Source organism: Elephas maximus, chromosome 10 (genome assembly GCF_024166365.1).
Source record: "Elephas maximus indicus isolate mEleMax1 chromosome 10, mEleMax1 primary haplotype, whole genome shotgun sequence".
Classification (NCBI taxonomy): Eukaryota; Metazoa; Chordata; class Mammalia; order Proboscidea; family Elephantidae; genus Elephas; species Elephas maximus.
In genome coordinates, this window is record NC_064828.1 from 77,006,479 (window position 1) to 77,033,580 (window position 27,102).

A 27,102-nucleotide genomic window follows, 5' to 3' on the forward strand; every position below is an offset into this window, starting at 1 on the left:
TGGAAACCCTATGGGGCAGTTCTCCTCTGTTCTACAGGGTCATTATGAGTCCAGGGCAGTGCAGTGGGTTTGGTTTTTTGTTTTGATTGCAGGTGGAGTTGAGTGCCTTTGATATTTATTGGCCAATCACGTTTACTATTCTGTGAAGTTTTGCCCTTTTCATTAAAAAAAAAAAAAAAAAAATTTTTTTTTTTTTTTAAACTGGGTAATGCACTCATATGATTCAAAATCTAAAAGTCTCCCACCTCTGTCCCCTAGCCACCCAGCTCTCCGCCTTATGGCATCCAATGTTAGTGGTTTTTATGTACTTTTTTAGAGGTAATTCAATCCCATACTTATTTGTAATTGGGTTGTCTTTTTCTTGTTAATTTGTAGGAGTTTTTAATATGTATGTTTGTGTGTTAAATAGTCTTTTGTAGGTTATATGCATTACAAATATCTGTGGATTGTCTTGACTTTGTTAAGGGTGTAATTTTTCATAGAGGCATTTTAAATTTAATGTCAGATTTAACAGTCTTGTTTGTACTTTCTGTGTCTTGTTCAAGACATCTTTTCCTACTCTGGTTCTTACAAAATATATAGCTTAATATATATTTTCTTCTAAAATTTCAAGTTTTGCTTTCCACACTTACATTTAAAAATCTTTTGGAGTGTATTTTTTATATGGCACTTGTTCTCAACCCTGGCTATACTTAAAATCTCCTGAGGAGTTAAAAAAAAAACAATGCCTGGGCCCTACCCTAGATTGGTTCAGTAAAACAAAAATATCTTGTGGTGGTGCCCAGGCCTAGTAGTTTTTACTGAAGTGCTCCAGGTGACTTTTATGTACAGCTAAGGTTGAGAACCACTCAGCCTTGGAAGATGAAGCTGATTTTATTTTTTCTAGAGCAATAGGTGATTTTCCCAGCACCAGTTATTGAATAATCCATACTTTTCCTGCTGACTTGTTGGCTTATAAGATATTTTTTATACTTTTGTTGAGATATATTTCCACATACCTTAAAATTCACCTTTTTGAGTGTGTATTTGAATAATTTTTAGTGTATTCACAGAGTTACACAACCAGTACCACAGTATGCTTTTAAATATTCATCACCCTCAGGAAGAAACCCCATGTCCCTTAGCGATCATTCCCCATTCCCCTTCCCCCACCAGCCGTAGGCAACCGCTAATGCACTTTCTGTCTCTGTGGATTTGCCTCATCAGGACATTTCACATAAATGTGTGACTGCAATGTGTGATCCTTTGTTGACTGGCTTTTTTTACTTAGCATAATGTTTTCAAGGTTTATTTATGTTGTTTGTAGCATGTGTCATTACTTCATTCTTTTATTATTGCTGGATAATATGCCATTGTACAGATATATCACGTTCTGTTTATCCATTCATCAGTTAATGGACATTTGTATTTTTCCATCTTTTGGTTATTATGAGTAATGCTATGAACATTTGTGTACAAGTTTTTATGTGGAAATATGTTTTCAGTTCTTTTGGGTACATACACACATATATGTAGAATTGCCTGGTGATATGGTAACTGTAGTCCTGGGTGGCGCAAACAGTTAAGCGCTTGACTACTAGCCGAAAGGTTAGTGGTTCGAACCAACCCAGAGACACTTCTGAAGACAGGCCTGGCGACCAGCTTCTGAAAAGTCATAGCATTGGAAGCCCTATGGAGCAATTCTGCTCTGCACATACTGGGTTGCCATAAGTCGGAATCGACTTGGCAGCAACTAACAGCAATGGTAACTCTATGTTTAACTTTTTGAGGAACTGCCAAACTGTTTTCCAAAGCAGCTATACCGTTTTACATTTCCACCAGCCATGTACAAGAGTTCTACTTTCTCCAAATTCTTGTCAACACTTGTTTTTTTATTTTAACCATCTTAGTGGGTATGCTCTACTCTGTCCTATAGGGTCGCTATGAGTCAGAATGGACTCTATGGCAACAGGTTTGGTTTTTTGTTTTTTAGTGGGTATGAAAGGAGCCCTGGTGGTGCAGTGGTTAAAGCGCTTGGCTGCTAACAGAAAGGTCAGCAGTATGAACCCACCAGCTGCTCTGCGTGAGAAAGCTGTGGCAGTCTGCTTCCATAAAGATTTGTAGCCTTGGAAACCCTATGAGGCAATTCATCTCTGTCCTGTAGAGTTGCTATGTATTGGAACTGACTCAACTGCAGTCAGTTTGGTTTTTTGGGTAGTGGGTATGAGGTGATATTTCATTGTGATATTACTAATAATGTTGAGCATCTTTCATGTATTTATTGGCCATTTGTATATCTTTGGATAAATGTCTATTCAAATTCTTTAACTGGGTTATTTGTCTTTTTAAAGTTGTTTTAAGTGTTCTTTATATATTTTGGATGTTAGTCACTTGTCAAATATATGATTTACAAATATTTTCTGCGTTCTGTGGCTTGTCTTTTCACTTTCTTGATAGTGCCCTTTGAAACACTAAAGTTTTCCATTCTGATGAAGTTCAACTTATTTTTTTCTTTCGTTGTTTGTGCTTTTGGCGTTTTATCTAAGAAACCATTCCCTAACTTAAGATTATAAAGATTTACTCCTATGGTTTTTTTTTCCTGCAAGTTTTATAGTTTTAGCTCTTACATCTGTGATCCTTTTTTTAATATTCTCTTATGTTTTTTAATTGAGGATATTTTACATGATGGTTTTATATTACCATTTGTGTCAAGGACCCCTGCCCATATACACCCCCCCCACATGGTTTAGCTTAACTGCAAAGAAAACCATTTCCTTAGTCAAAAGATTGGTTCCTTGGTAACAGGGTTGGTTCCTTAGCGATAGGGTTGGATCTGTGTAAAAGATCACCAGCCTGTCCGAAAGAAGCAGAAGTTAAGATGGGGTACGAGACCAGACTGTGAATCAGCCATTTTACTTTATTTAGCCAAGTGTTCAGTAATTTTTGGAGTTCCATGTTGTTGTTGTTGTTAGGTGCCATCGAGTAGGTTCCGACTCATAGGGACCCTATGTACAACGGAACGAAACACTGCCCAGTGTTTGTTCGTTCTTTTGACTTGTTCCAGATCTCCTGCTGGAATTTCCAGTTCATTGCCTGGCCTATGGATTTGGGACTTGCAGCCCTGTAATCATGTGAGCGAATCTCTTAAAATAAACTTTCTTCGATAGATAGATCGATAGATACTATCATGGATTGAATTGTATCCCCCCAAAATGCGTGTCAGATCACAAAATGGTGAACAACCACACAATGTGGCTAGGCCATGATTCCTAGTGCAGTGTGGTTGTAAAACATTTTGTGAATCTGTGATTCATTTTAAGAGGATTTTTATAATGGTGTGTGGTAGGGCTCCAACTTCATTCTTTTGCAGTTGGCTATCCAGTTGCTCCAGCATTATTTGTTGAAAGGACTATTCTTTACCCATTGAATTGTCTTGGCACCCTTGTGGAAAATCAGTTGACTGTAAATGTGAGGGTTTATTTCCATTCTCTCAGTTCTGTTTCATTGATCTATATGTCTGTCCTTATGCCAGTACCACACCATTCTTGATTACTGTAGTTTTGTAGTAAGTTTTGAAATTGGGAAGTGTGATTTCTCCAACTCTGTTCTTTTCTGGCTACTTTGGGTTCCCTGCATTTCCATATGAATTTTAGGATCAGCTTGACAATTTTTGCAATAAACCAGCTGGAATTTTGATAAGGATTGTGATGAATCTGTAGATCAATTTGTGGAGTATTACAAGTATTTTATTGTTTTTGCTGATATTATAAATTGTTTTCTTCATTTCATTTTGGATTGTTCATTGCTAGTGTATAAAATACAACTGATTTTTGTATATTGATCTTGTATCATGCAACATTGCTGAAATTTTATTAATTCCATTTATTTTATTTTTATTTTTTGTGGATTCACTGGGATTTTCTGTATACAAGCTCATGTCATCTGTGAAGAGATATTTTACTTCTTCCTTTCTATTCTAGATGTCTTTTATTTCTTTTTCTTGCCTAATTGCTCTGGCTAGAATTTCCAATACAGTTTGAATAGAAGGGGTGCCAGTGGACATCCTTGTCTTGTTCATGATTTTATGGGGAAAGCATTCTTTCTCCATTAAGTATGGTGTTAGCTGTGAGTTTTCATAGATGCTCATCAGATTGGTGACGTTTCTTTCTATTCCCAGTTTGTTGAGTGTTTTTATCAGGAAAGTCTATTGAATTTTGTCATGTTTTTTTCTGTCTTTTGAGATGATCATGTTGTTTTTGTACTTTGTTCTGTTAATATGGTATAGTGCATTGATTTTGGATGTTAAACCAACCTTTCATTCCTGGGATAAAATCTACCTCGTCAGGTATGTGATCCTTTTTATATGTTGCTGGATTTAATTTTTAGTATTTTGGTAAGGATTTTCACATCTGAATTTCCAGGAGATATTGGTCTATAGTTTTCTTGTGATGTCTTTATCTAGCACCAATATCAGGATAATATTGGTCTCATAGAATGAATTGGGAAGTGTTCTCTTCTGTTTTTGGAAAGATTTGGTGAAGTATTGGTATTAATTCTTTTTTAAATGTTTAGTAGTAGAATTTGCAAGTGACATCATCTGGGTTTGGGCTTTTCTGTTTTAGAAGTTTTAAAATTACTTATTCAGCCTCTTGGTATAAGTCTATTAAGATTTAAAATTTTTTGGGGGGTCAGTTTTGATAGTTTGTGACTTTATCTAAGTTTTCTAATCCTGTGTAATTCTTTACAATATTCTTTTTATTCCTTTGGTATTCTGTGTTTACATTGCGATGTGTCTAAATGTGGATTTGTTTTTGTTTAATTTGGTATGTGCCTTCAATCTGAGGACTAATGTCTGTCTTCAGTTCTGGAAAATTCATGTGCATTATCTCTGAATATTGGCTCTTCCCCATTCTCTCTTTTCTTGTGGACCTTTAGGAACTTTCTTATCCCATACTCTGTGTCTCTTAACGTTCATACTTTCCATCTTATCTTTTTGTGTTGCTTTCAGGATGATTTTCTAAGCCCATCTTTCAGATCACCAATTCTCTCTTTGGCTGTACTTAATTTTCCATTTAATGTAACTGTTGAGTTTTTAATATCAATATTTATATATTTTGTTTCCACTTAGTACTTTTTCAAATTGACTTTTTTATATACATTGTCTTTTTCATTCATTATGTTTATTGTTTCTTTTCTTTTTCCAGTCATTTTAAACATTCATTTTTAAAAATCTTTTCAGTTTTTTGTTTCCCCCTAATTCTTAGATTATCAACTTGTTCCATCTTCTGACTTTCCAGGTGATTTGTTTTCTTGCATGGTTTGTGATTTTTTTTTTTTTAATAGCTCCTCTTCAATGAGTTCAGACTTGGGTGCTTAAAGTCAAGATATTTAGGAAAGCGTGCAGCTATTGATGGTGATGAGGTCTAGGGTATAGCAGATGTGTGAATGGGTGGCTATGGTAGGTAGTAAGAAAAGATTGGAATGCTCTTCCCTAAAGCTTGTCTGGCTGCTTCTTATTATATAGGCCTCTGCCCAAAAGTCTTCTCCTCAGACCTTTCCAGGCCCTCCTATCTAAGGAAATCCTCCCTTCCAGCCACACTCTGTCTCTTTTCTCTGCTTTATCTTCTTCAACAGTTATCACCATCCAAAAATATTTGTCTACCTTTTTTGGCTTTCTCCCACTGGATTGTAAGCTCTGTGGAAGCAGGGATTGCCTTATTCTCTGCTACATTCCTAGCACCTGGCATAAGGGATTCTATCAATAATTATGAGTGAGTTTGAGTAGACCTCCCTTCTGGCAGGAAGTCTTCTCAGCCCCGATTCTGCAGCTATCAGCTGGCCTGGTTTTGACCAGGCAGCAGAGAGGAGATGAGCAGTGTGGCTACCTCGTCACAAGCTTTTTTCTGTGCATCCATCCTGTATGCTTCAGCCTTTTTCAGGGACCTCTTTACACAGCTGTCAAAATCAGTAGTGGGGATTTGGAAATCTGGGGTAGGAAGGGACACAAAAAACATGGTTCTTACCTCTGTTGTTGTTGTTAGCTGCTGTCAAGTTTGCCCCTAACTCATGGCTACCTGTGCACACCGGAATGAAACACTGCCTAGTTCTGTGTCATCCCCATTTTTGGTTGCAGATCAGACCATTGCGATCCATAGGATTTTCATTGGCGGATTTTGATTTTGGAGGTAGATCAGCAGGACTTTCCTCCTAGTCTGTCTTAGTCTGAAAGCTCTGCTGAAACCAGTTCAGCATCGTAGCAACACACAAGCTTCCACTAACAGATGGGTGGCGGCTGCACATGAGGTGCATTGGCTGTAAATCGAACCCGGGTCTCCCTCATGGAAGGTGGGACTTCTACTCTGAACCACCACTGCCACGGTTGTAATTAAGACAGAGCAACCATAAGAAAACAGTTTAAGATAGTTGCCACTCACATAGCAGCTGTGAAGATTAATAGCTGCGGCTGTAAGAATGTGCAGGTGGAGAAGGGCAACCTGTGTACTTGACCCTGGGCTACCTTCTGTGGCCACATAGGCAGGAGAGTTATGAAGGCCTTTACAGGAGAGTTAGGAATTCCCTCATGACTCCATTTTGGATTCTTTCTGAAGGTGACCTCACTGAGTTGAACTCGTTCTGAGCAAAGTGTTGCTTACCAAAAGGCAAAAACTGAGAGCCTTCCCATGAGGGGGCGCTGAGGTGGCTTTTTTCCATTCTGTATTTGGCCCCATCTCTTGATCACTGTGGGAGGTGGTTTTGTGAAGTGATGAAGAGCTCTGTGAAGCATGGATTCCAGCAAACCCTGGCTTTCCATCTTACCTAATTGTATGGCCCTGGGTGAGTAAATAGCTCTGTATCATAGGGGTGTTGTGAGGAAATTCCATTATGTGTTTAGCACAGTGCCTGGGACCTGTTGCCGTGAGTTGATTCCGACTCATATTGATCCTATAGGACAGAGTAGAACTGCCCCATAGGGCTTCCAAGTCTGTAATCTTCACGGACGCAGACTACCAATCTTTGTTCTGTGGAGCAGCTGGTTAGGTTCAAACGGCCGACCTTTCGGTTAGCAGCGGAATGCTTAACCACTGGCCACCAAGGCTCCTCCTGATAAATGTTAGCTGATATTATTCCAGGCAGGGATCTTGGGAACCACTCGTGCCTTAGTTCCCTCATCTGTAAAATGGGTTATAATACTTGATACCTACCTGTCTCTCCCCTCTACCTCTGGCTGTTGTGAGGACAAAAGGGTTAATACCCTCAAGGCTTTGAGAGCCTGGAAGGGGGAGGTGCGGCATAAATAGAGTATTGTTGTGCTGGTGAAGGATCTGGCTTTGTTCAAGTGTCTTCAGTATTTAACTTCCTGCATTTAGCTTGCTATGTGTTTAACTGCTGGAAGTATTTGCATGTCCACAGCAGTGTGGAGCTCACCTGTGTCCTGGGTCCTCACCCAGCCGGGATCCGTTGAGTTGGAGTGAGAAGCTGCATTTCCCTACTCCCCCAAGGAATCAGGAATGAGAGAAATGCAGAAAGTATGACCCACACGCGGAACTGGTTCTGAATAGGACGTTTATTGAAGCGGGTTTGCAGGAGGCTGCGGGCGCTTTAACTCCCGAGGCTGTTGGTGGCAGCCCGCTGCTCTCCCCGAGTCTGTTAACTGCTCGGCTGCCGGCTGCCCTGCCGTGCGGGGGAGGATGCACCTCCCTGGCCCCCCGCAGCCCTCTCAGTGCTCAGATGGGAGCCCTTTTGAGGAAAGCGGTAGGTACCAGGCTGGGATCAGGGCAGGGGCTGCAACCACTGTGGCTATTCAACTCTGGGCCTCCAAGCCTTGCCAACTTGTCTACTAGCAACTCCCCCAAGAACCCTGGCCAGCCACAGCCTTTGGGACAAAGGGCATATTTCTCCCTTGGGGGTTTAGAAACAGGACGAAACCAGCGCGGGTGTAGGGAGCTACTGCCTTTTTTTTTTTTATCCTGCCCTGGCTTCTTCCAGTGGATTTATCTATTGTGGCTGGGAATAGCAAGATAATCTTGTGTTCCTTTCGGGAGGTGACAGCAGATGGTTCTGTTAGGGGCTTTGGAGGGTCTTCGGATCGCAACATTCAGAGTTAGGTGGTTAGAAAAGGGGGCTGTTCCTGGAGAGCCCCTACACTCACCCATACCTGTATGTATATACACACTGGGAAAAGCAGAGTTAACCTCTCACTTCTTCCTGAAGTTGTTTCTTTTTTTCCTCAGAACCCACACAGTGCAGTTGTTTTGTATAAAATCAAGTGGTAGCAGGTGGGGCAGGTGGAAGGCGATTCTCTCCACCCTGTCTCATCCATGATGGACACCCGGCGAGGCTGGGCCGCGGAGGCACGGAGGTCAGGGAGCAGATTGCCGCACTGACGTGGCTGTTTCTTCCAACCCTGAATCAAGGGTCTTGCTTTTCCAAGGGCAGGACTTTGCTGCCTGGGCTGTGTCACCCATGCCATGTGCACCCTCACCCCACCCCTATCCCAGAATCTGGGGTTTGGTGACAGCTGCCCCTTCTGTCAGAATCCTTGGTGGCGTGGTGGTTAAGTGCTACGGCTGCTAACCGAAGGGTCGGCAGTTCCAATCCGCCAGGCGCTCTTTGGAAACTCTATGGGGCGGTTCTACTCTGTCCTATAAGGTCGCTATGAGTCGGAATCGACTCGACGGCAATGGGTTTGGTTTGGTTTTGGCCCTTTCTGTCGGAATTCTGGTCTGTAACCCCTCAGTTAAGGGAGAAAGCTCCTCTCCTCCCACCCGGGAGCTGGTTGGATGAGTTTCTTAGGCCTCTCTGGTAGAGGCCTCTTAGAAGAAGGGAAGGTGAGGGACCCACAGGATGGGGGTTGGTGCTATGGGGTGGAGGGGTCCCCCTGGGATCTGTGGGTTGGGGATCTGTGAGGGGCAGTGTGTGAGGCCTATTACCGGAAGGACTGGCTGCTGTTGAGAATTTATACTTGTTGGGTGTGAGTCTATAAGGTCTGCCTTGGAAAATCCACTTTCCTAAGTTCCCTGGACAAGGGACAGAGGCCCGAGGACAGAGCCTGGGGCAAAGAATGGGTATTTGTTTGAGCTCTTCACTTGTAGTGCCTCTGAAGAGGCCTGAGGGAGGGGGAAGGTCAAAGTGGTTTAACCGACTTCAGCAGTTCAGGAAAGGGGTCTGGGGCCCTTCTGCATGGAATTGGGGGAAAGAGTTGTGTTTTAAGGAGCTGCCTTGTTGGCAGCCTCTCCCTCTCAGCCCTGAGACTTAACCAACCCTCAGGAACACAATCCTCAATTGCATCCTGGTGAAGGGGCGGGAAGCACAGGGAGTAGAACAAATCGTTCTACAATAGTAGTTTTCTGACGGTTCTGCAGGGACCTGGGTTCTACGGAGATGTCTTTGGGTCTGCCAAGCCCCTGGGCTTTTGGGCCTCAGGTACCCCAAACTCGGTCCCCTCTCTTCAACCAGAACCACTTCCTCCTTACTAGTTTTATAGATATGTAGAAAGATTTTATTTGACCAAGGCATTCCAGTGGCGCTAAGGCAGAATTCCCTCTTTCCATGAGGTAATACTGGGGACTCCTTCCTACATACTAGATGGATGGCTCCCCAGTTCCTAGGAAGGTGGGTTCCCCTCCTCAGAAAGATAGACAGCAGCAGCATTCCAGTGCTGAGGATGTAGAGGGTGCATTTCAGATATCCATGGACCTACTCCTGTCTCACCCCCACCCCACAATTCTGACATGCTTAGAGAGGGAAAGTGAGAATTTGGGGAAGGAAAAACCCCACCAGGTGATAAGATGTGTACTGACCCCTCTCCCAGCCCAGGTGAAAGCTACAGGCCTGGAATTCCTGTGGGAGAGTCTCTTCCAGATAAGAACTCAGTTTTCTACAGTGTTATGTGACTGTCTCTTCCCGCTTTTAGAGTTGATTCTGACTCATAGCGACCCTATAGGACAGAGTAGAACTGTCCCATAGTTTCCAGGGAGCGCCTGGTGGATTCGAACTGCCTATGTTTTGGTTAGCAGCTGCAGCACTTATCCACCATGCCGCCAGGTTTAGAGGTATTTAAATTTTCCACCTTAATTTACCAGCGTAACTTCATATATCTTTGGATTCGTTTTGGACCTCATTTCTTCCCCCTTCTTGTGGGTTGGGATAGGTGTTATTGCTTTTTCTAACAGACTCTCACTTAGTTTCTCTCCCCTTTGAGGATCCCTATGAACAGTCAGCACCTTCTTGGGCCTCTGGATTCTTCTTGAACATTCCTTGGCTATATGGATACCTGTGACCACAGCCTCACATTCTGTTTGTACGGGTATAGGGCACATTTTCCCACCCGGACCGAAAGAACACCCTCTCCATGTGTCTTGATAGTTGTTCTTCCAGGCCTGGCTCCAATGTGTCCTTTCCCACAAAACCATCGCCAATTCCGTCACAGTCTGGCCTCCTGCTGCCAGATTCCATCAGGTCTTTGAGTGGTCTAGGCCCTTTTGGGCTCAACTTTGCCGTATATTGCCCCATCTACTTCAGATCTCTTCTTGACCTAGCAAAAGCTTACTCATCATTCAAGACAGCTACGATGGCACCTCCTTCCTTAAGCTCTCCCTGGTTCCCCCAGGTAAAACTAGATACTCCCTCTTTTGTTCCACACAATTTATTTTTTCATACTTCTATAACAGGACTCAAGGCATAGTTTTGTGAGTAATTTGTTTATGTGGCTGTTTTTCTTTCTAGAATTCAGCTTCCTCGAGGACAAGGGACAATGTTGCATTCATTTCAGTATCCCCAGGGCCTAGCGTACATATGCTCAGAAGTGTTGAATGAATTCCCAAACTGGAGGCAGTCTTTGAACTCCCATAATACTCCTGACACCACTCTCTTTTGCTATTGATTTACTTGTCTTGTTCCCCCTAATCTCTATGTGATTATCCTGATAGCAGAATCTGTGTGTGATTTATCTTTGTATATCTCATAAGGCTACCAAAATGTTTTTCATACAAACTAGGTGCTTGCTAAATACTTGGCAGGTAGATTCTGAAGCTCAAAACTTCATCGTGTAGAAATGACAAGTACTGTCACCCTCAAATGAGAGAGTAGAAACTGAGGCACACAGAGTTCACTGACCTGCTCCATGTCATCTTGCCTAGTTAGGAGCAGAGGTAGGGCTTGTTTTGAGGTGTGCTGGTTGTCCCAGGTTCTTCCCTACGTATTTTCTTTGCCCCTGCTTGATATTCCATACAATTTAGGGAATGAGTGAGCACCAGGGTTTTTTCCAGTACGTTGCTACTTTGTTTTATGTTCTGGTTCTCTCAGATACCCACTCTGAAGCTGGATTTTGTTTTTTCTTTAAGACCCAAGGACCAGTGTCAAGGGTGGTTTTTACTGGTTGCTTATTTGTGCTTTTAATACCCCAAGTTGCCTTAAATTCTGTTCCTGCTCAGGCTTGTTGCCTTCTGTGGCTTTGTTCTCTCCAGCTCCTAGCAGTACGTGCACTGCCATCTCTTCTCTGTGGAGCCCTGAGGAATGTGCCTGCCTGCTACAGAAACTGGACTCTGACTCATTTATACTTCACTTTCTGTTTGACCTTCTGTTGGAAATAGCACTGAGTTGCTTTTCCTTTCCAGCTGAATTGCTTTGTATTTGCTCTTTGAAGACCCTGGTCCTAATCGACGTTGGGATCATAGATGATGGATAAAAATGCAGGGTCAGTTGGGGAGGGTTAGGTCACACTGCTTCACCAAGTTTCATACACGCCTTTATTATTAATTTGAGATGTGGTTTCAAAATCATTAGCCAAAAACAAAACAAAAAGCCCACTCTCGTCCTGATGCTTGTGGAACAAATAAGTGACTTATCCTTCATCATCATCATCATCATCATTGTAACTACCATTTAAGGTGGGCTTACTCTGTGTCAGATGTTGTACAGATTGCTTTACATGTATCATCTCCATCCTGGAGACAACTTAGTGAAGTTGGTACTATTAAAAGAAAACCTGTTGCTGTTGAATTGATTCCAATTCATAGCAACCCTATAGGATGGAGTAGAACTGCCCCATAGGGTTTCCATGGAGTGGCTGGTAGATTCAAACTGCCAACCTTTTGATTAACAGCTGAGCTCTTAACCACTGCACCACCAGGGCTCCTTGATACTATCACTGTGCCCATTTGCAGATGAGGGACTTAAGGCTTGGTGAGGTCAACTAACTTGCCCGAGGCTACACTCAGCCAGTAAAGTGGAGGAACTGGGATTCAAACCAGGTCTGCCTGACTCCAAAGCCTATGTATGCATTTAGTGTATTAAACCACTGTGCTCTGTGGGTTCCAGTGCACACACATGCTTGCATATTCTCTCCTTCTCTGTGAGAACTCTGAGGGGCCTAATGGGGTCTCTTAGTTCCCACTAAGATTCTCCAGTGCCTTTGAACCAAATGCAGCTGTAGATCTGAAGGTGGCTCTTGTTTTTTCCTTTTTGAAGCTTCCCTCCCAGCCTGGAGGCCTCAAAACAAGCAGCCCTTGAAGTCTGTGTGTGTGTGTGTGTGTGTGTGTATGTAGGGGGGAGAGAATGGCTAACTTGCAGAGGTATTCCCTGCCCTTGTGCCCAGTCCTCAGTAGAGAGGGGGACTGAATTTTGCTGACTAAGAATGGCAGTCCTTTGAGCCTTTTTGACCTAGAGATGAGAGAGATGGGGCCTCTGGGAACTTTGGATCTATCTGTGGTTTCTGGGGGGTAATTTCTAGTCCTGTCTTTTGGGGCTTTCTTTGGCTGCTCTGTCTTCCGGGGACATTGTGTCCTTTTCCTGCATCCGTGACAAGTTTTGCTGGGAGCCAAGTTGGCCTGTGAGCAATAATAATTTCTAATCAACAGTAATCAGTTAATTGGCTTTAATATGAGTATATGTAAAACCTCTTGGTGGAGTGCTTTTCCTGGGATATTTGTAGAAGAATATTATTGAGCTTCCTTTTCCAAACTTGGCCACTTTCTCTTCCTTCCCCGTCTTGTGGCTGCTCACTTAATATGTGGTATGGCAGGGCAGCTACACCCCAGCTCTAACCTCTTTGTCCAGAGCCAAGTAGGGCGGCACTGCAGGGGTGAAGGAGCAGCCACTGCTTCTGGGTGCTTCTTGGCTGGTTGGAAATTTGCTGGGAGTGACTCATGCGGAAACTCATTAGGAGTTAGGGTGAGCTGGCTTCATCCTTGCCCCGTTTATCTTTCTCCTGACTGTGGTAGTGATGAGAGGTGCTCTGGTCATGATTCTTGAGTCCTTCCAGCAGGTATTTACTGTTTGTTTGTTTGTTTTTTTAGTATGTGTGCTGCCCTCTAGGGGTGAGGGAAACCAGTACCAGTTGCGGTTGAGTCCGATGCATGGTGACCCCATGTGTGTCAGAGTAGGACTGCTCCATAAGGTTTTCAGTGGTTGATTTTGGGGAAGTAAATTGCCAGACCTTTCTTCCAAGGTGCCTCTGTGTGGGCTCAAACCTCTGACTTTTCTGTTAGTAGCCAAATGCATTAACCGTTAGTACCACCCAGAAACTCCAGGGGCTGAGGGAAGGGTGTGGGAAAGAGCCAGCCTACTGGCTTTTTCAGTCTAGTCTGAAAGAAAAACTTATCAATATGAACTGCCAAGAACCAGTGCCGTAAGTGATACTCAGGACTATTAGAGTTCAAAGAAGTGTGTATGTGTAAGTTTCCTATTGCTGCTGTAACAAATTACCACAAACTTAGTGACTTAAAATAACACTAGTGCATTGTCTCTGCAGTTCTGGAGGTCAGAGTCTAAAATGGGTCCACAGGACTGTTCCTTCTGGAGTCTCTAGAAGAGAATCTCTTTTCTTGCCCTTTCCATCTTCCAGAGGCTGCAAAAGTCTTTTGGATTGAGGCCTGTATCCTCCGTTTCCAAGGCCAGCAGCATAGCATCTTCCAGTCTCTGTTCCTCTGCTTTTGTCGTCGCATTGATTTCTCTCTGACTCAGACTCCTACTGCATCCCTCTTATAAGGATGCTTGTGATTACATCAGGTCCACCCGGATAATCCAGGATAATATCCCCATACCAAGCCCCTTAATTTCATCACATCTACAAAGTCTCTTTTGGCAAGTTAGATAATATTCATAGGTGCTGGGGGTTGCTGTTGTTGTTAGGTGCCATCGAGTTGGTTCTGATTCATAGTGGCCCTGTGTACAACACAAGGAAACACCGGCTGGTACTGCGCTATCCTCACAACCATTACTATGTTTGAGCCCATTATTGCAGCCACTTTGTCAATCCATCTTGCTGAGGGGTCTTCTTTTTCTCCAACCCTCTATTTTACCAAGCATGATGTCCATCTCCAGGGACTGGTTCTTCCTGATAACATGTTTAAAGTAAGTGAGACAAAGTGTCGCTAGCCTCACTTCTAAGGAGCACGGTGGCTGTACTTCTCCAAGACAGGTTTGTTCATTCTTCTGGCAGTCCATGATATATTCAGTATTCTTCACCAAAATCATGATTCAAAGGTATCAATTCTTCATTGGTCTTGTTATTCATTGTCCACCATTTCCATCTATATGAGGTGATTGAAGATGCAATGGCTTGGGTCAGGTGCACCTTAGTCCTCAAAGTGACATCTTTGCTTTTTAACACTGTTAAGAGGTCTTTTGCAGCAGATTTGCCCAATGCAATACATCATTTGATTTTTTGACTGCTGCTTCCATGGGCATTGATTGCGGATCCAAGTAAAATGAAAACCTTAATAACTTCAGTCTTTTCTCCATTTTTCGTGATGTTGCTTATTGGTCTAGTTGTGAAGATTTTTGCAATCTTTATGTTGAGGTGCAATCCATACTGAAGGCTGTGGCCTTTGATCTTCATCAGTAAGTGCTTCAAGTCCTCTTCACCTTCACCAAGCAAGGTTGTGTCATCTGCATATCGCAGGTTGTTAATTAGTCTTCCTTCAATCCTGATGCTGCGCTCTTCTTCTTAAAGTCCAACTTCTCAGATTATTCACCCAGGGTACAGAATGAATAAGTATGGCAAAAGGATACAACCCTGACGCAGACCTTTCCTGATTTTAAGGTGAGCAGTATCCTCTTGTTCTGTTCGAATGACTGCTTCTTGGTCTATGTACAGGTTCCGCAAGAGCACAATTAAGTGTTGTCGGGGTTAGGATATGAGTATCTTTGAAGACCTTTACCCAGCTCCAACAATGTGTTTGTTGGGACGAGTTGGAAATGGCCGAGGAGGCCTTTCTGAAGGAGATGATTTGGCTAAATTTGTAGAGGGACAGGTCTGGAGACACATTCCAGGTTTGAGAAACAACCTGAGTGAATGGTGAGGCATGAGGAGGCAGGAACATTGGGTATGGGCAGGCTGTCCTCCCTCTGAAACTGTGTGCCAGGGGCTTTCCTTCCCTTCCAAGGCCAGGCCAGGCCAAGGGAGTTTTCTGGACTTCAGTCTATAGGCCTAGACTTCCTCCCAGAATTCAAGTGGGAGGGCTCATTGGCATGGCAACCACAATCCCTTTCCTTCCCAGCCAACCTTGGCCAGCGCTTGCTGTTCTTGGGTGGTGGGAAAACAAATCCATGTGGCCATTTAGTGCCTCTGAGCTAGCTGGGCTGGTTTTGGGTGGCCCAGAAACCCAACACAAAGTCACTTCCCCAGGGAGCCTTCCCTTATCCTTTCTGAGGGTGCTCAGGCACTTGAATCACCAGGGAGAGATGGCAAAGGTCAGAGCAATGAAACTGCTTGGGGGTGGGGGGTGCTCAGGGGGACGTGAAGAGCCAGACCCTCTGAGGGATCCTGCCCCTTCCCTTGGGAAAGCCTCTGGGGTTATGGAGAAAGGTGTCTGCCTATTGAAATAACCTCATTCAGTTCTGTCTGGCCCAGGGTCAGCTCTGCCCACCCTCTGCTTTCTGGACAGGTAAAAGCTTGCTGAAGAAAGGAGGGAGGAAGAGCAGTAGGAATGGACAAACAAGTGCTGGGCTGCTGCAGGGACAGAGCTTGGGGAACAGAGCAGTGTGGAATAGAGCTGAGTTGGAGTCTCTGTTGAAGTTCATGTTCCTCTCCACCCTCTTTGTCTGGAAAAATAGTAGCATTTCTCTAATGCATCCTTCTGGTACCCTCCCTGAGAAATTCTGAAAGTGGAGTTGGAAGTATCGTTCTGGGGCAGGCTATTGGCTGCGCTGATTTTGAGAAACTTGGGAATGTCTAGGAGATGGCATTTGCAGTTGACAAAGACAGGCACATTGCCTGGAATCCTTGAGAAAGGACTTTGCCCGAGTGTGTAGATACCCGGACACCCGGTGACTTACTTTTCCCCTGGGGCCGGTGGATCTTGGAACAGTTGCGGCTGGGGGAACCTGTCACTTCTCTCCTGCCACCTCTGAGGCAGGTGTGGTGCTGCTGGGCTTCCGCTTCTTGGGTGTGGACTGAAGGGAAGTAGGTGAAAGGATGATGTCAGCCTCCTCCACACCTGGACCCAGCCTCTCTGAACCAAAATGCTTTGTTTGGTGTCTCCAGAGCACCAGCCTACACAGAGGATTGACCAACAGATGTCCTTCTTTGTTCTCCTAGGCTCTTTGGCTTGGGAGGGCCAGAAGGGAGTATTGCCGATTCCTAGGACCAGAGAGGCAGAGGTGCTTCAGGAGGCCAATTCCCTCTTGGCCTTCGAGCTGGCTGGGGGTAAGTGCCCCCGTGGAATGCTCCTTTCTGAAGGAAAGGTGGGAGGAGAGGGACCCTCAATGACAAGAGGCCTGGGGGCAGAATACACTAGCTATTGTAGATTTGGGCTGCCATTTTTTTCTGTTGGAGGCAGGAGCAGGGTCAGACTGAGTGCAAGGTGCTGAGGCAGGCAGAGAGAAAGGATGGCGACTTGGGCCTAGTTAGCTGTGCTGGCAATCCAAGCTGCACCTGCCTGCCTGTCTGCTTCTTGATATTCAGGGAAGGTCCTGGGGAGGTAGGGTCTCATAACCTGGAGAGGTATGGGTGGAGGGAAGGGTGTGGATTATGTTTAAACTTAAAAGAAGATTAAAAAAAAAAAAAGATCTCTTCCTTCCATACCCCCAGGGCCTTTAAAGGTTCTGTCTGAGCTGCTTCTTGTTGTTGGGTGCTGTTGATTCCGACTCATAGTGACCAATAGGAGAGAGTAGGACTGCCCCATCAGGTTTTCTATGCTGTAATCTTTATGTGAGCAGGTTGCCAGGTCTTTTCTCCTGTAGAGCTGCAGGTGGATTTGAGCCACCAACCTTTTAGTTGGCAGTTGAATGCCTAACCGTTGTGCCACTAGGGCTCTAGCTGGTTCTTAGGCTCATCCAAAAAAAGATGATATGGGGTCTTGCCAAAGAGGGCTTCACAGGGGTGGGACTTGAGGATGTAGAGTTTTCCAGAGCACTAATTAATGATGGGAACCCTGGTGGCATAGTGGTTAAGTGCTACAGCTGCTAACCAAAGGGTCAGCAGTTCGAATCTGCCAGGCTCTCCTTGGAAACTCTATGGGGCAGTTCTACTCTGTCCTATAGGGTCATCATGAGTTGGAATTGACTTGATGGCACTGAGTTTTTTGTTTTTTTTGTTAATTAATGATTGGTTGGATTGATTTCTTTCATGTTGAAAGATGAAAAAGGTCATGGCTGGGGAATATTTAGGGAAACTGAGGTAGGAAAGGATGGGCGTGGGTATCTGGCCGGACAGTCTGCCTCATCACTCCTTGTCACCTCCTTTTCTGGGCTCCTGCTTCTCCAGCGCACAGTGTCTTCCGAGATGAAACTCATCTCGGAAGACACTGCTGGAGAAGCAAGAACCCAGGAGTAGAACCTGAGTTCTAATCCTGACTTTGGGATAAATCTTATACTATGGGTGATGCTCACTGGATAGGAAGGAAAGGTTGCCCCTGCCCAGGGAGCCTGTGGGCAGCTACTTTAGCATCTCTGTGAGAGTCTGAGTTATACATACACTAATGGTTTGAATGAGCCTTTTAGGGCCAGAGTGGTCTGAAATTGAATGTGATGTGTTTTTTCAGTTGCCATCAAATTGTGTCTATTAACAGTCCCTGCTTGTTTGCGTTCCCTGCCCCATTTGCTCTCATACCTCCCCTTTTTTGGCTTCTAGGTCCTTTTCCAGGGAGTCCTTCTGCCCCAGTTGAGAGAGCCTTGTGATCTGGGTCTCTTGTTTACTGTAGGGCTTGTCTCTCATCATCAGAGGAGTTTGCAGTCCCATCCTGGTGACCCCATGCTTTTTCCCTTCTTTCTGCTTCCCATGGGCTGGGATCATTTGTCCTGGAATCTTTTAATTTATCATGTTGTTCCGTGGGGAGAGTGAATGACCGAAGGTCACATAGTGCAGGTCCAGAAATAGCCGTAGGAATCTTAACTCTCAGTCCTTTGCCTTCATGCTTCCCTCAGCCCTTGTGGGTAGATGAAGTGTCATGCTATCAGCCTTGATCTTTCAAGTCTTAATATGCCCCCCACCGTTTATGCTGAGGCAAAACCATAACCTCCGTGGGCCCTGACTAATCCTTTGCTTGTGTGTCCCCAGCTGGTGGGAAATCCATTAGGGAGGAGCAAGGTGGCGGGAGAGCATGGACCCTGAAGCCAGAGTGCCTGAGTTCAAATCCAGGCTCCACCACTTACTATTTCTGTGGCCTTGGCCGAGTTATTCCACCATTCTGTGCCTCAGTTTCTGCATCTGTTAAATGGGGACAGTAATAGTCCCTATCTCATAGAATTGTTTCAAGAGATATGTGATTTAGTATGCATAAAGTACTTAGAACAGTGCCTGGCAAGTGTGACATTTTAGGTGTTGTCTATTCTGTTTAGTGCTGGGAAGATGTGGGCAGGGACACTATGAAAATGTGAGCTTGGTTTGGCAGGCAGCCTCCTGAAGAAGGCAGCTATATTCAACCAGAGAAAACGTCTCCAAGTAGGAAAGGCATTCTAGCTTCTGGGCTCAGGTTGTGCTTATATTGCTACCCTCTCTTAAGAGTGACCCTTGGAAGGTACCCTTTAGAGATAAATCACCCTAATGGTGTGGGGGTGAGGTGAGTGAGGGCTGTGACTAATTCTTTGCTTTAAGGATTCAATGACTGTGGCCTGGCTGGCTGTGAAATCCATTTGGGACTTGAGCCTTTTCCATTTAGCCTCCCCAAAGGAGCTGACTGCCCTCAGGTCTGATTTGGGAAATGTCTTAGGCCATAAGTCCCTGCCTCATTATTCCAGCTGGGACTGACAGGGGGAATGAGAAGGAAGAGGTGTCCAACTGTGCAAGGGGCTTTGAAGGGCATCAAAGAGTCCCACAGGGCTGGGGGTTAAGGGCTGGGGTGGAGCTTGTGCTGTCATGATGTGGAGTTTACCCTGCCTACAGAGTCTCTAGAAAGGCACAGCTGATTAATTTTAAAGGCCCTCTTGAGGAGTGAGGAAAAGGCCGAGGTGCTACATCTCCCCAGGCTGTCCTCAGAAATGCTCAGAGCTTCACCAATCGTCCTGTCAATCCTCCTTGCCTTGGGCTGTGGAGGGACATTGTACTGGGCCACCACCTTCCAGCCAGGGGCTGTGGGTGCTGCAGGCCACTGTGCCCTTCCCTGCAAAATGGCAAACCAAAAACCAAACCCGTTGCTGTCAAGTTGATTCTGACTCATAGCAAACCTACAGGGCAGAGTAGAACAGCCCCATAGGGTTTTCAAGGAGCAGCTGGTGGATTTGAACTGCTGACCTTTTGGTTAGCAGCTGAACTCTTAACCATTGCACCACCAGGGCTCCTCTGTGAAACGAGAGGCTTGTATACAGCACCTCAGAGGTGACCGCCTTCCAGCTGACAGCTGGAGTGACAAAGCGCTATGCTTGAGAGGGTCCTTGATGACAAAGGGTTAAGTAGGTCTGACTTTTAGCTCAGTAGCAACATCAGTTTACTATCGTTATTCATTTGCTAAATTGTGTTAGGGACCGTTATGCCCTGGAGATAGACTGTTGATACATGGGTCCTTGCCCTTCAGTAACTTACAGCCTAAGGCAGAGGATCTCAGACTGGTCACAGTGTCTACAGTTAGTGCCACAATACAGGTAACCCTGAATTCTGTAAAAGTACATAGAAGGGGACCACAGGTTTGGAGGATACAGACAGGTTCCTAGAGGGGGTAGCTTCTAATTCAAGACCTGAAGGATGGGTAGAAGTTACACCTGTTGGGGGATGGTACGGCATGGGGTGAGTGGGGAGGAAACTATGTTCACGCAAAGGGAATGATATTTGCAAAAGCCTGAGGCCAAGAGGTACTGGATTCCAGGTTGGGACAGAGGCACAGAAAAACTGTGGAGGGGCAATGCCAAGCCTACTGGAGTGATTGCGCCTTCTAGATCCTTCTAGTAGCTTCAGCTTCAGCCCTCTGACCAAGTCTATGGCTGAGTAGCTTCTGAACCCCAGAGCTAGGGGTGGAAAGCTGTGGGGCGGTGGGGTGAGAGCAGTGCCCAGGAATTTTTTTCTTTTGTGGGAATAGTGAACAAATATGTACATTCTAGAAAGTGATATTGGTGAGCTCTATTCCTTTGGGGTGGGGCTGGCTCTGACCCTCCCCCACTTGCTGCTCTAAGTAGGTCTGCCTGTGAGCCGCCCCATCTGTTCAGGGAATAAAGTCCACCTTGAGGCAGTTTGCCTCACCTGGGAGCAGCTTCTGGCCTTCTGTACTGCCCTGGCTCAGCTGTGCTGAGGGGAGTTTGCCAGACTCACTGGTGGCTCAGCCCTGGGGAATTAATTTCCTGTGCCTGGGCCCCACCCCGTCTCAGGAGCCTGGGATGAGTCAGGGGCCTGAGCCCGGATGCTTATAAGTGCCGGGGATGGGGGCAAGGGTAATGCCTGACTCAGCCTTGCCACCATCACCCCTGCATCCTCGCTTCAGTATCCAGAAGGTTTCACATTTTTAGTGAAGCCACTGATACCCCACAGATTTTGCACTCCTAGACCCCCATTGCCATCGAGTTCATTTAGACTCATAGTGACCCTATAGGACAGAGTTGAACTGCTCCACAGAGTTTCCAGGGAGCTCCTGGTGGATTTGAACTGCCGACTTTTTGGTTAGCAGCTGTGACTCTTAACCACCATGTCACCAGGGTTTCCAAAGAGGATATTATTGCCTGGAATGTGCGTTGACTCAGACTGTAAAAGCCAGGCCTTTGCTGTCCCTGGGTGGTGGCCTCGAGAGGTGGGCACTTGGGAAATGCTTTTTGACAATTACCGTTACCATTACCGTGATGATTGTTTATGGAGCGCTTATCTATGCTGAGCACCAGTCTCAGGGTGTTCTATGCACCAGGTCACTTCATCCTCTCATAGCCTTGGGAGGATGTGCTACCTCTCCTCATTTTGCAAGTGAGGAAGCTCCAAGAGCCTAAGTACTTTGTCTGAGTAGTGGGGCTGGGCTTTGAATTCCGTCTGAAGGCACCCTGACCACCGTGTTGGCAGAGATGTCCTCTCTGTTCTCTGGAGACCTCGAACCTGAGCCCTTTATTTTCCCTGGGTGTGGCTCACCTTTCCTCCATTCTGGGAGGGGATAAAGATGGAGTAGTTGGAGTTAGGAATGAATGTGATTTGGGTATCGCTGGAGATGTTCACAGAGTCGGAGAGGCAGGTCTTAGGATTCAGAGTTTTGACCTTTTGCCTGTGTGTTTTGCTCCAGAATCTCCCTGGGGTGCCTGCTGTAGGCAGCGATGCCAGGATGCCTGTCTCTGCCTCCCTCCGCCAAGGTGGCAGCCAAGAGCGACCGGTGAGCCTGACCTCGACCACCTCCTCCTCAGGCTCCTCCCGGGACAGCCGTGGTGTCATGGAGGAGCCTAATGGCACTGAGGCTTCCGCCGAGAATGGGGCAGGATCCCCGCGCAGCCGGCAAGCCCCCAACAGCAACAACAACTCCAGCAGCTGGCTGAACAGGAAGGTGCCTCTCTCCCCATTCAACAGCCGGGCCACGGCAGGGCACAAGCTCAGCTACCTGGGCCGAGTGGTGCGGGAGATTGTGGAGACCGAGCGGATGTATGTGCAGGACCTTCGCAGCATCGTCGAGGTAAGTATCCATCATCTGCTCGCCCGGGGCTTCAGGGTTGAGAGTGGGAGGGGGATTACCCATCTCTCCTCACAGAGCTCAGGGATTCCAGCCTCTGGTGGCCCAGCTCTCTTATAGAAACCTGTTTTCATCCTGGGAAGCAAAGTTCTCCTTGACACATTTGTCTTGGAAGATGTGCTTTGCATGGAGTAGTATGGAGGCCTCAGGTCTTATTTACCTGCCCTCGATAGTTAACTCATCACACTTCTGTAAGACTTTGGGTGTCAGATCAGTAGCTTGAGCCAAGAGAACTTCCTGCAGAGCCCCAGGGTGTGATTACATTTGATAGGGAGGGAGAGGGTCTCCAGCCTGACTGGGAGGAGGATGACCACTAGAGAGGTTGGGCTCAGAAAAGAATGGACACAGTGAAGAAACTGGCTCTGGACCAGCCTCTTTGGCATCCAAATCCCTGCTCTGTTGTTTCTCGGCTCTGGGTCTTGGGGTCATTGTGTAACCCCTGAGCCTCAGTTTCCTCATCTGTAAAATGAAGACACACCTACCTTGCAGGGCTGCTGTGAGGATTAAATGGGTTAATGTAAATGAAGTCCTTCACACTACTAGGCACACAGGAAAAGGCGGCTGTGGGGCTACCTCTGAGGGAAGGCCCTTGGCCTCTCTTGGGAGGTGAATATGTCTGTGAAATTACACTGTTAGCTGTAAAATGTAGTCAGAGACAAAAGATGTGGCTGGTTGGGGGATGGGGACAGGATGGAGCCAGGAGGGGCTGGACTCTGAGGTGCTGACCTCTGTTCTCCACACAGGACTACCTCTTGAAGATCATTGACACACCCGGGCTGCTAAAACCAGAACAAGTCAGTGCGCTTTTTGGGAACATAGAGAACATCTACGCACTGAACAGGTATGTTATGTGAGTGGGACTGAAATGTGCCAGGTTCTGCCTGTGAGGCCCACTGTAGGGCCTAGGGAGGAGCCTGGATGTCCCTGGACTAATACTGTGGCGTGTGGGCGAGGCTGGCCTCTGAGGAAATGACAAAGGGTGGTCAGTCCCTGTCCAGCGGTATAGTTAGTTCCCTGGAAGAAAAGAGGGCACCAACTGGGCCCATGAGCTGAGGTGCTTCCTGCCAGATGGGGTGGGGTGGAGGGCGGACATAATTCGAGGGCATGTGTCTGTGGGTCCAGCTCGGCCAGCGCCCATTCGGGGGACTGCTGGACTCTTGCATGCTGGTGCTGTTCCCCGCAAGTGGCTCCTTTATCTTCCTCACCTTCCATCCCTACTTGTGCATCTCTTAATTTCTTCCCCATTTGCTCACTGCCCCCTGCGAAGTCAGGGTTCCCTGGAGATGATCTGACCCACTAGTGGAATGTACTGCACAAGCAGGATGTGATAGGGAACACTGAGTACAGATTGGCGAAGGCTGGCATCAGGCAGAGGGGCTTCTCTAGGCTTGAGTGTACCACCTCAGACCACAGTCTCCCCAGGGACAGGGAGCTGGGTCAGGAGGAGCAGAGCTTGAGGGGAGAGCGATGATAGGCCAGGTGAACCTTACCCTAGGCACCTGAAGATGACCAGAGAGACCTCCTGCTATGCAAGTCTTAGAGGGCAAGGCCAGATTGGGGGTCAGGGAAGGTTGAGAAAAGAGGAGCGCAGGGGGAAGAGGCAGGGGAGTACTGCTTATAGGGCTTCCTCCGGTTTCTCCATCTAAGAAAAGGTGACACGGACTCACTCCGTCTCTCATCCTTTCCTGCATCTTTCTGAACTGGGGGTCTTGGTTCCTTTGCAAGCCTCTTCTCTTTTCTTCACCTTTAATCTTTGCTTTTGTATGTTTGACTCTTGCCTGCAGAGGAGCTGTATCCCCTCCCAAGGTGGGTACTGGTGTCTCCTCTTTCTCCCCAACTTGTGAGCACGTGGCTCTCCCTCCCTCTCTGACTTTGTGGTGGTGCTCGTTGTTTTCTGCGGTGGCTGCCATGGGGCAGGGCTTGCTCTGAGGGTGGAAGCCCCAACTCTTGAGCATGACAGCAAGGCTGGCCATGTGTCTCAGCACAAGGAGGTGGGGAGAGGGCAGGTGGCTGGCCGAGAAGCTGCAGCCGGTCAGGGTCTGTTGGCTTCTTTCCCCTCACCCAGCCAGCTACTCAGAGACCTGGACAGCTGCAATAGTGACCCGGTGGCTGTGGCCAGCTGCTTTGTGGAAAGGGTAAGAAGGGCTGGGTCCTTGCCCCTTGTCCCATCTCCCTGGGAGCTCAGAGGGACAGGAACTCCCATACAGTATGCTTAAGAGGATATCTAGTCCTGAGGGCCCCTCTCCAGGGGAAGTGCCAGGTGCTCTGCTTGGTATGGGAAGTGTGTTCTGGGGTAGAACCAGGAGCTCTTGGGTGGAAGGGATGTCCTAGACAAATGGGTACAAAGGTGGGCCTGCAGACACCAGGAGGTGGGGCAGGGAGGGCAGAGTATGCCCTGGGGGCCAGGGGTCTTTCTTTGGTACAGTCAGATTTACAGCTAAATGGGAGCTTCCCTGAAATCAATATTTTTGGTCTCTCCTAGAGCCAAGAGTTTGATATCTACACCCAGTATTGCAATAACTACCCCAAGTGAGTAATCGGGGTGGGGAGGGGAGGCGGAGCTATTTGGTGAGTCCGTTATAGCCCTGCTCCCCCGCCTGCCCCAGTGGTGACAACCCCCTTCTGCCCCCAGCTCCGTGGCCGCCCTAACGGAATGCATGCGGGACAAGCAGCAGGCCAAGTTCTTCCGGGACCGGCAGGAACTGCTACAACACTCACTGCCCTTGGGCTCCTACTTGCTGAAGCCAGTCCAGCGCATCCTCAAGTACCACCTGCTGCTCCAGGTAGCCCGAGGAGTCCTCCTGGGGAGATGGGGGCAGGGTGCAAAAGGGCTCTGGTGGGGGGTGGCAGGCTGGGCCCTCGAATCTGGGTTGCCTGAGCCCCTGTCGCCTGCATAGGAAATCGCCAAGCATTTTGATGAAGAAAGGGATGGCTTTGAGGTAGTGGAGGATGCCATTGACACCATGACATGTGTGGCCTGGTACATCAATGACATGAAGAGGAGGCATGAGCATGCAGTCAGGCTCCAGGTGCTGCTGGGCTGGGCGGCTGGAAGGAGACCCAGAGGCTGGTGGGCAGGGCAAGGCTGCTTTTGGGGGAGGGCGAGCTGAGGGGTGGTGGTCCTGTGTGGGGCAGGTTTCTCTGGTGGGAGCCCTTGGGCAGAATGTCTTTGGAGGACCCAGGCTGCAGCTGGCTCTTTGTGAGTCTCTTGGAGCCCTGTGTGGTCCCCAGCAGGGTCATTAGCAGCTGACCCTGGGGTTGGGGCATTCTCTGTACAGGAGATTCAGTCGCTGCTCATCAACTGGAAGGGCCCAGACCTGACCATCTATGGGGAGCTTGTCCTGGAGGGCACGTTCCGTGTGCACCGTGTACGCAATGAGAGGACCTTCTTCCTATTTGACAAAGCACTGCTCATCACTAAGAAGCGGGGCGACCATTTTGTCTACAAGGGGCATATCCCGGTAACCAAGCCCCTGGTGGGCCTGGGGTCATCTTCTCGTCCTGTTTCCCCAGCCTGCAGTGTTCTCAGAGCACGCTCCCTGCTTTCCCCTGGTGGTCTCGTGGGGATGGGCCCCACGCTCCAGCTCAGCTGAGCGCCTCCCTCATGTGCTTGCCTGCCCTCTCCCTCTGCCCCCAGTGCTCCTCCCTGATGCTGATCGAAAGTACCAGAGACTCCCTGTGCTTCACCGTCACCCACTACAAGCACAGCAAGCAGCAGTACAGCATCCAGGTGAGGGGCAGGCCTGGCGTTGTCTTTGCAGGGCCACAACAGGGACTTTGGAACCAAATATGCCTGTGAGTGAATCCCAGCTCCCCCATCACTGAGCTGCACTAACCTCAGCATCTCCGTCTGTAAAATAGAGATGATTGTGTATGCTCCTCAGGGCATGATAAGGAGTCAAGACAACCTCACCGAGGGCCCAGCACAACCCTTCCTTCACCTCTGCCTGCCTCGGCAGAAACACAGTCCGTGCTGATGGCTTCAGGCCTTGTAATGATGACTCCCTGGTTCCTTTGCTTTGTGTCCTCTCAGGCCAAAACAGTGGAGGAGAAACGGACCTGGACCCATCACATCAAGAGGCTCATCCTGGAGAACCACCATGCCACCATCCCCCAGAAGGTGAGTTCCCAGGTAGTCCCCTCCCTGGCTCCTGATGGGAGTGCAGGGAGAGGGTTCCCCTCAGATCCGGCTCTGAAGGGCCTGGTGGTGCTCAGCATCTGGGTGCTGGTTCTACTGGGCAGCAGAGGTCAGTACAGTGGGTGCCTTGGGGCACAGTGGGTATCCTAGAGCAGCAAGAGTAAGTACTGTGGACTAAAGGAGGCACAGCACAGAGTACAGTGGTAACTAGGTGGGTTTCCTTTCCTTCTAGGCCAAAGAAGCCATCTTGGAAATGGATTCCTATTGTAAGTGTACCCTTTTCTGCCTGTTTTGTCCCTGATTGCGCACATTTATAAGTCAGGGTGCATCCAGGGGATGCTTTGCCTGATACTTATTTTCCAGGGAGCAGAGAAGACAGGGAGGCTCCTTTTGCCAAGAGCTAGGGTTACTTTGCAAGGCTGGTGGCATGTTTGTCACCGAGGGGTGGGGTTTTCACCGCCGGAAGCCCGCAGACAGCACTGATGTAAGATGAAAAGGAAGCGGGCTCTGGAGGCTTCTGGCATGTGGAGCTGGAGTGGCCGGCAGAGGCGTGGTGGGGAATGGGCAGAGTCTGGGCAAGGCCATTGATAGGAAGCCAAAGAGCCAATTGTCTCTCCTATGTGCAGATCCCAACCGGTACCGCTACAGCCCAGAGCGGTTGAAGAAGGCTTGGTCCTCTCAGGATGAAGTGTCCACCCACGTGCACCAAGGGCGCCGGCAATCTGGTAAGAGAAGGGCTGGTGTGGGCAGAGACGTCTTCATAGGACCCATGACCAGGCGGGGCTGCTGTTCTCACCTCTCCGGAAGTCCTGGGAAAGGGCAGGAGGGAGGATCAGCGGACACCTGTGGAGCATCCTCTCCCTGCACGTGTGCTGTCCTCCTGGTAGGCACCTCTGGGCCTTTCTTTTCCATTGAGGTTAG

General features: G+C 47.5%; 1 protein-coding gene across 10 annotated transcripts in view; it reads left to right on the top strand.

Annotated features, from left to right (window-relative positions):
• PLEKHG3 (pleckstrin homology and RhoGEF domain containing G3) overlaps positions 1-27,102 on the top strand; it is a 51,348-nt gene that overhangs the window by 8,662 nt on the left and 15,584 nt on the right. For 3 of the 10 annotated variants that reach the window (XM_049898205.1, XM_049898207.1, XM_049898206.1), the window contains exons 1-13: positions 7,074-7,731; positions 16,520-16,627; positions 21,606-21,986; positions 22,787-22,884; positions 24,109-24,178; positions 24,526-24,572; positions 24,676-24,826; positions 24,941-25,072; positions 25,322-25,504; positions 25,681-25,773; positions 26,077-26,163; positions 26,414-26,447; positions 26,808-26,906. In XM_049898205.1, the coding sequence (XP_049754162.1) occupies positions 7,708-7,731; positions 16,520-16,627; positions 21,606-21,986; positions 22,787-22,884; positions 24,109-24,178; positions 24,526-24,572; positions 24,676-24,826; positions 24,941-25,072; positions 25,322-25,504; positions 25,681-25,773; positions 26,077-26,163; positions 26,414-26,447; positions 26,808-26,906 (1,507 nt within the window). In that variant the 5' untranslated portion in view covers positions 7,074-7,707. Of the gene's footprint in view, positions 1-7,073; positions 7,732-16,519; positions 16,628-21,605; positions 21,987-22,786; positions 22,885-24,108; positions 24,179-24,525; positions 24,573-24,675; positions 24,827-24,940; positions 25,073-25,321; positions 25,505-25,680; positions 25,774-26,076; positions 26,164-26,413; positions 26,448-26,807; positions 27,065-27,102 lie in introns of those variants that run through there. The other 7 variants (XM_049898213.1, XM_049898214.1, XM_049898212.1 and 4 more) reach the window with 6 other exon arrangements.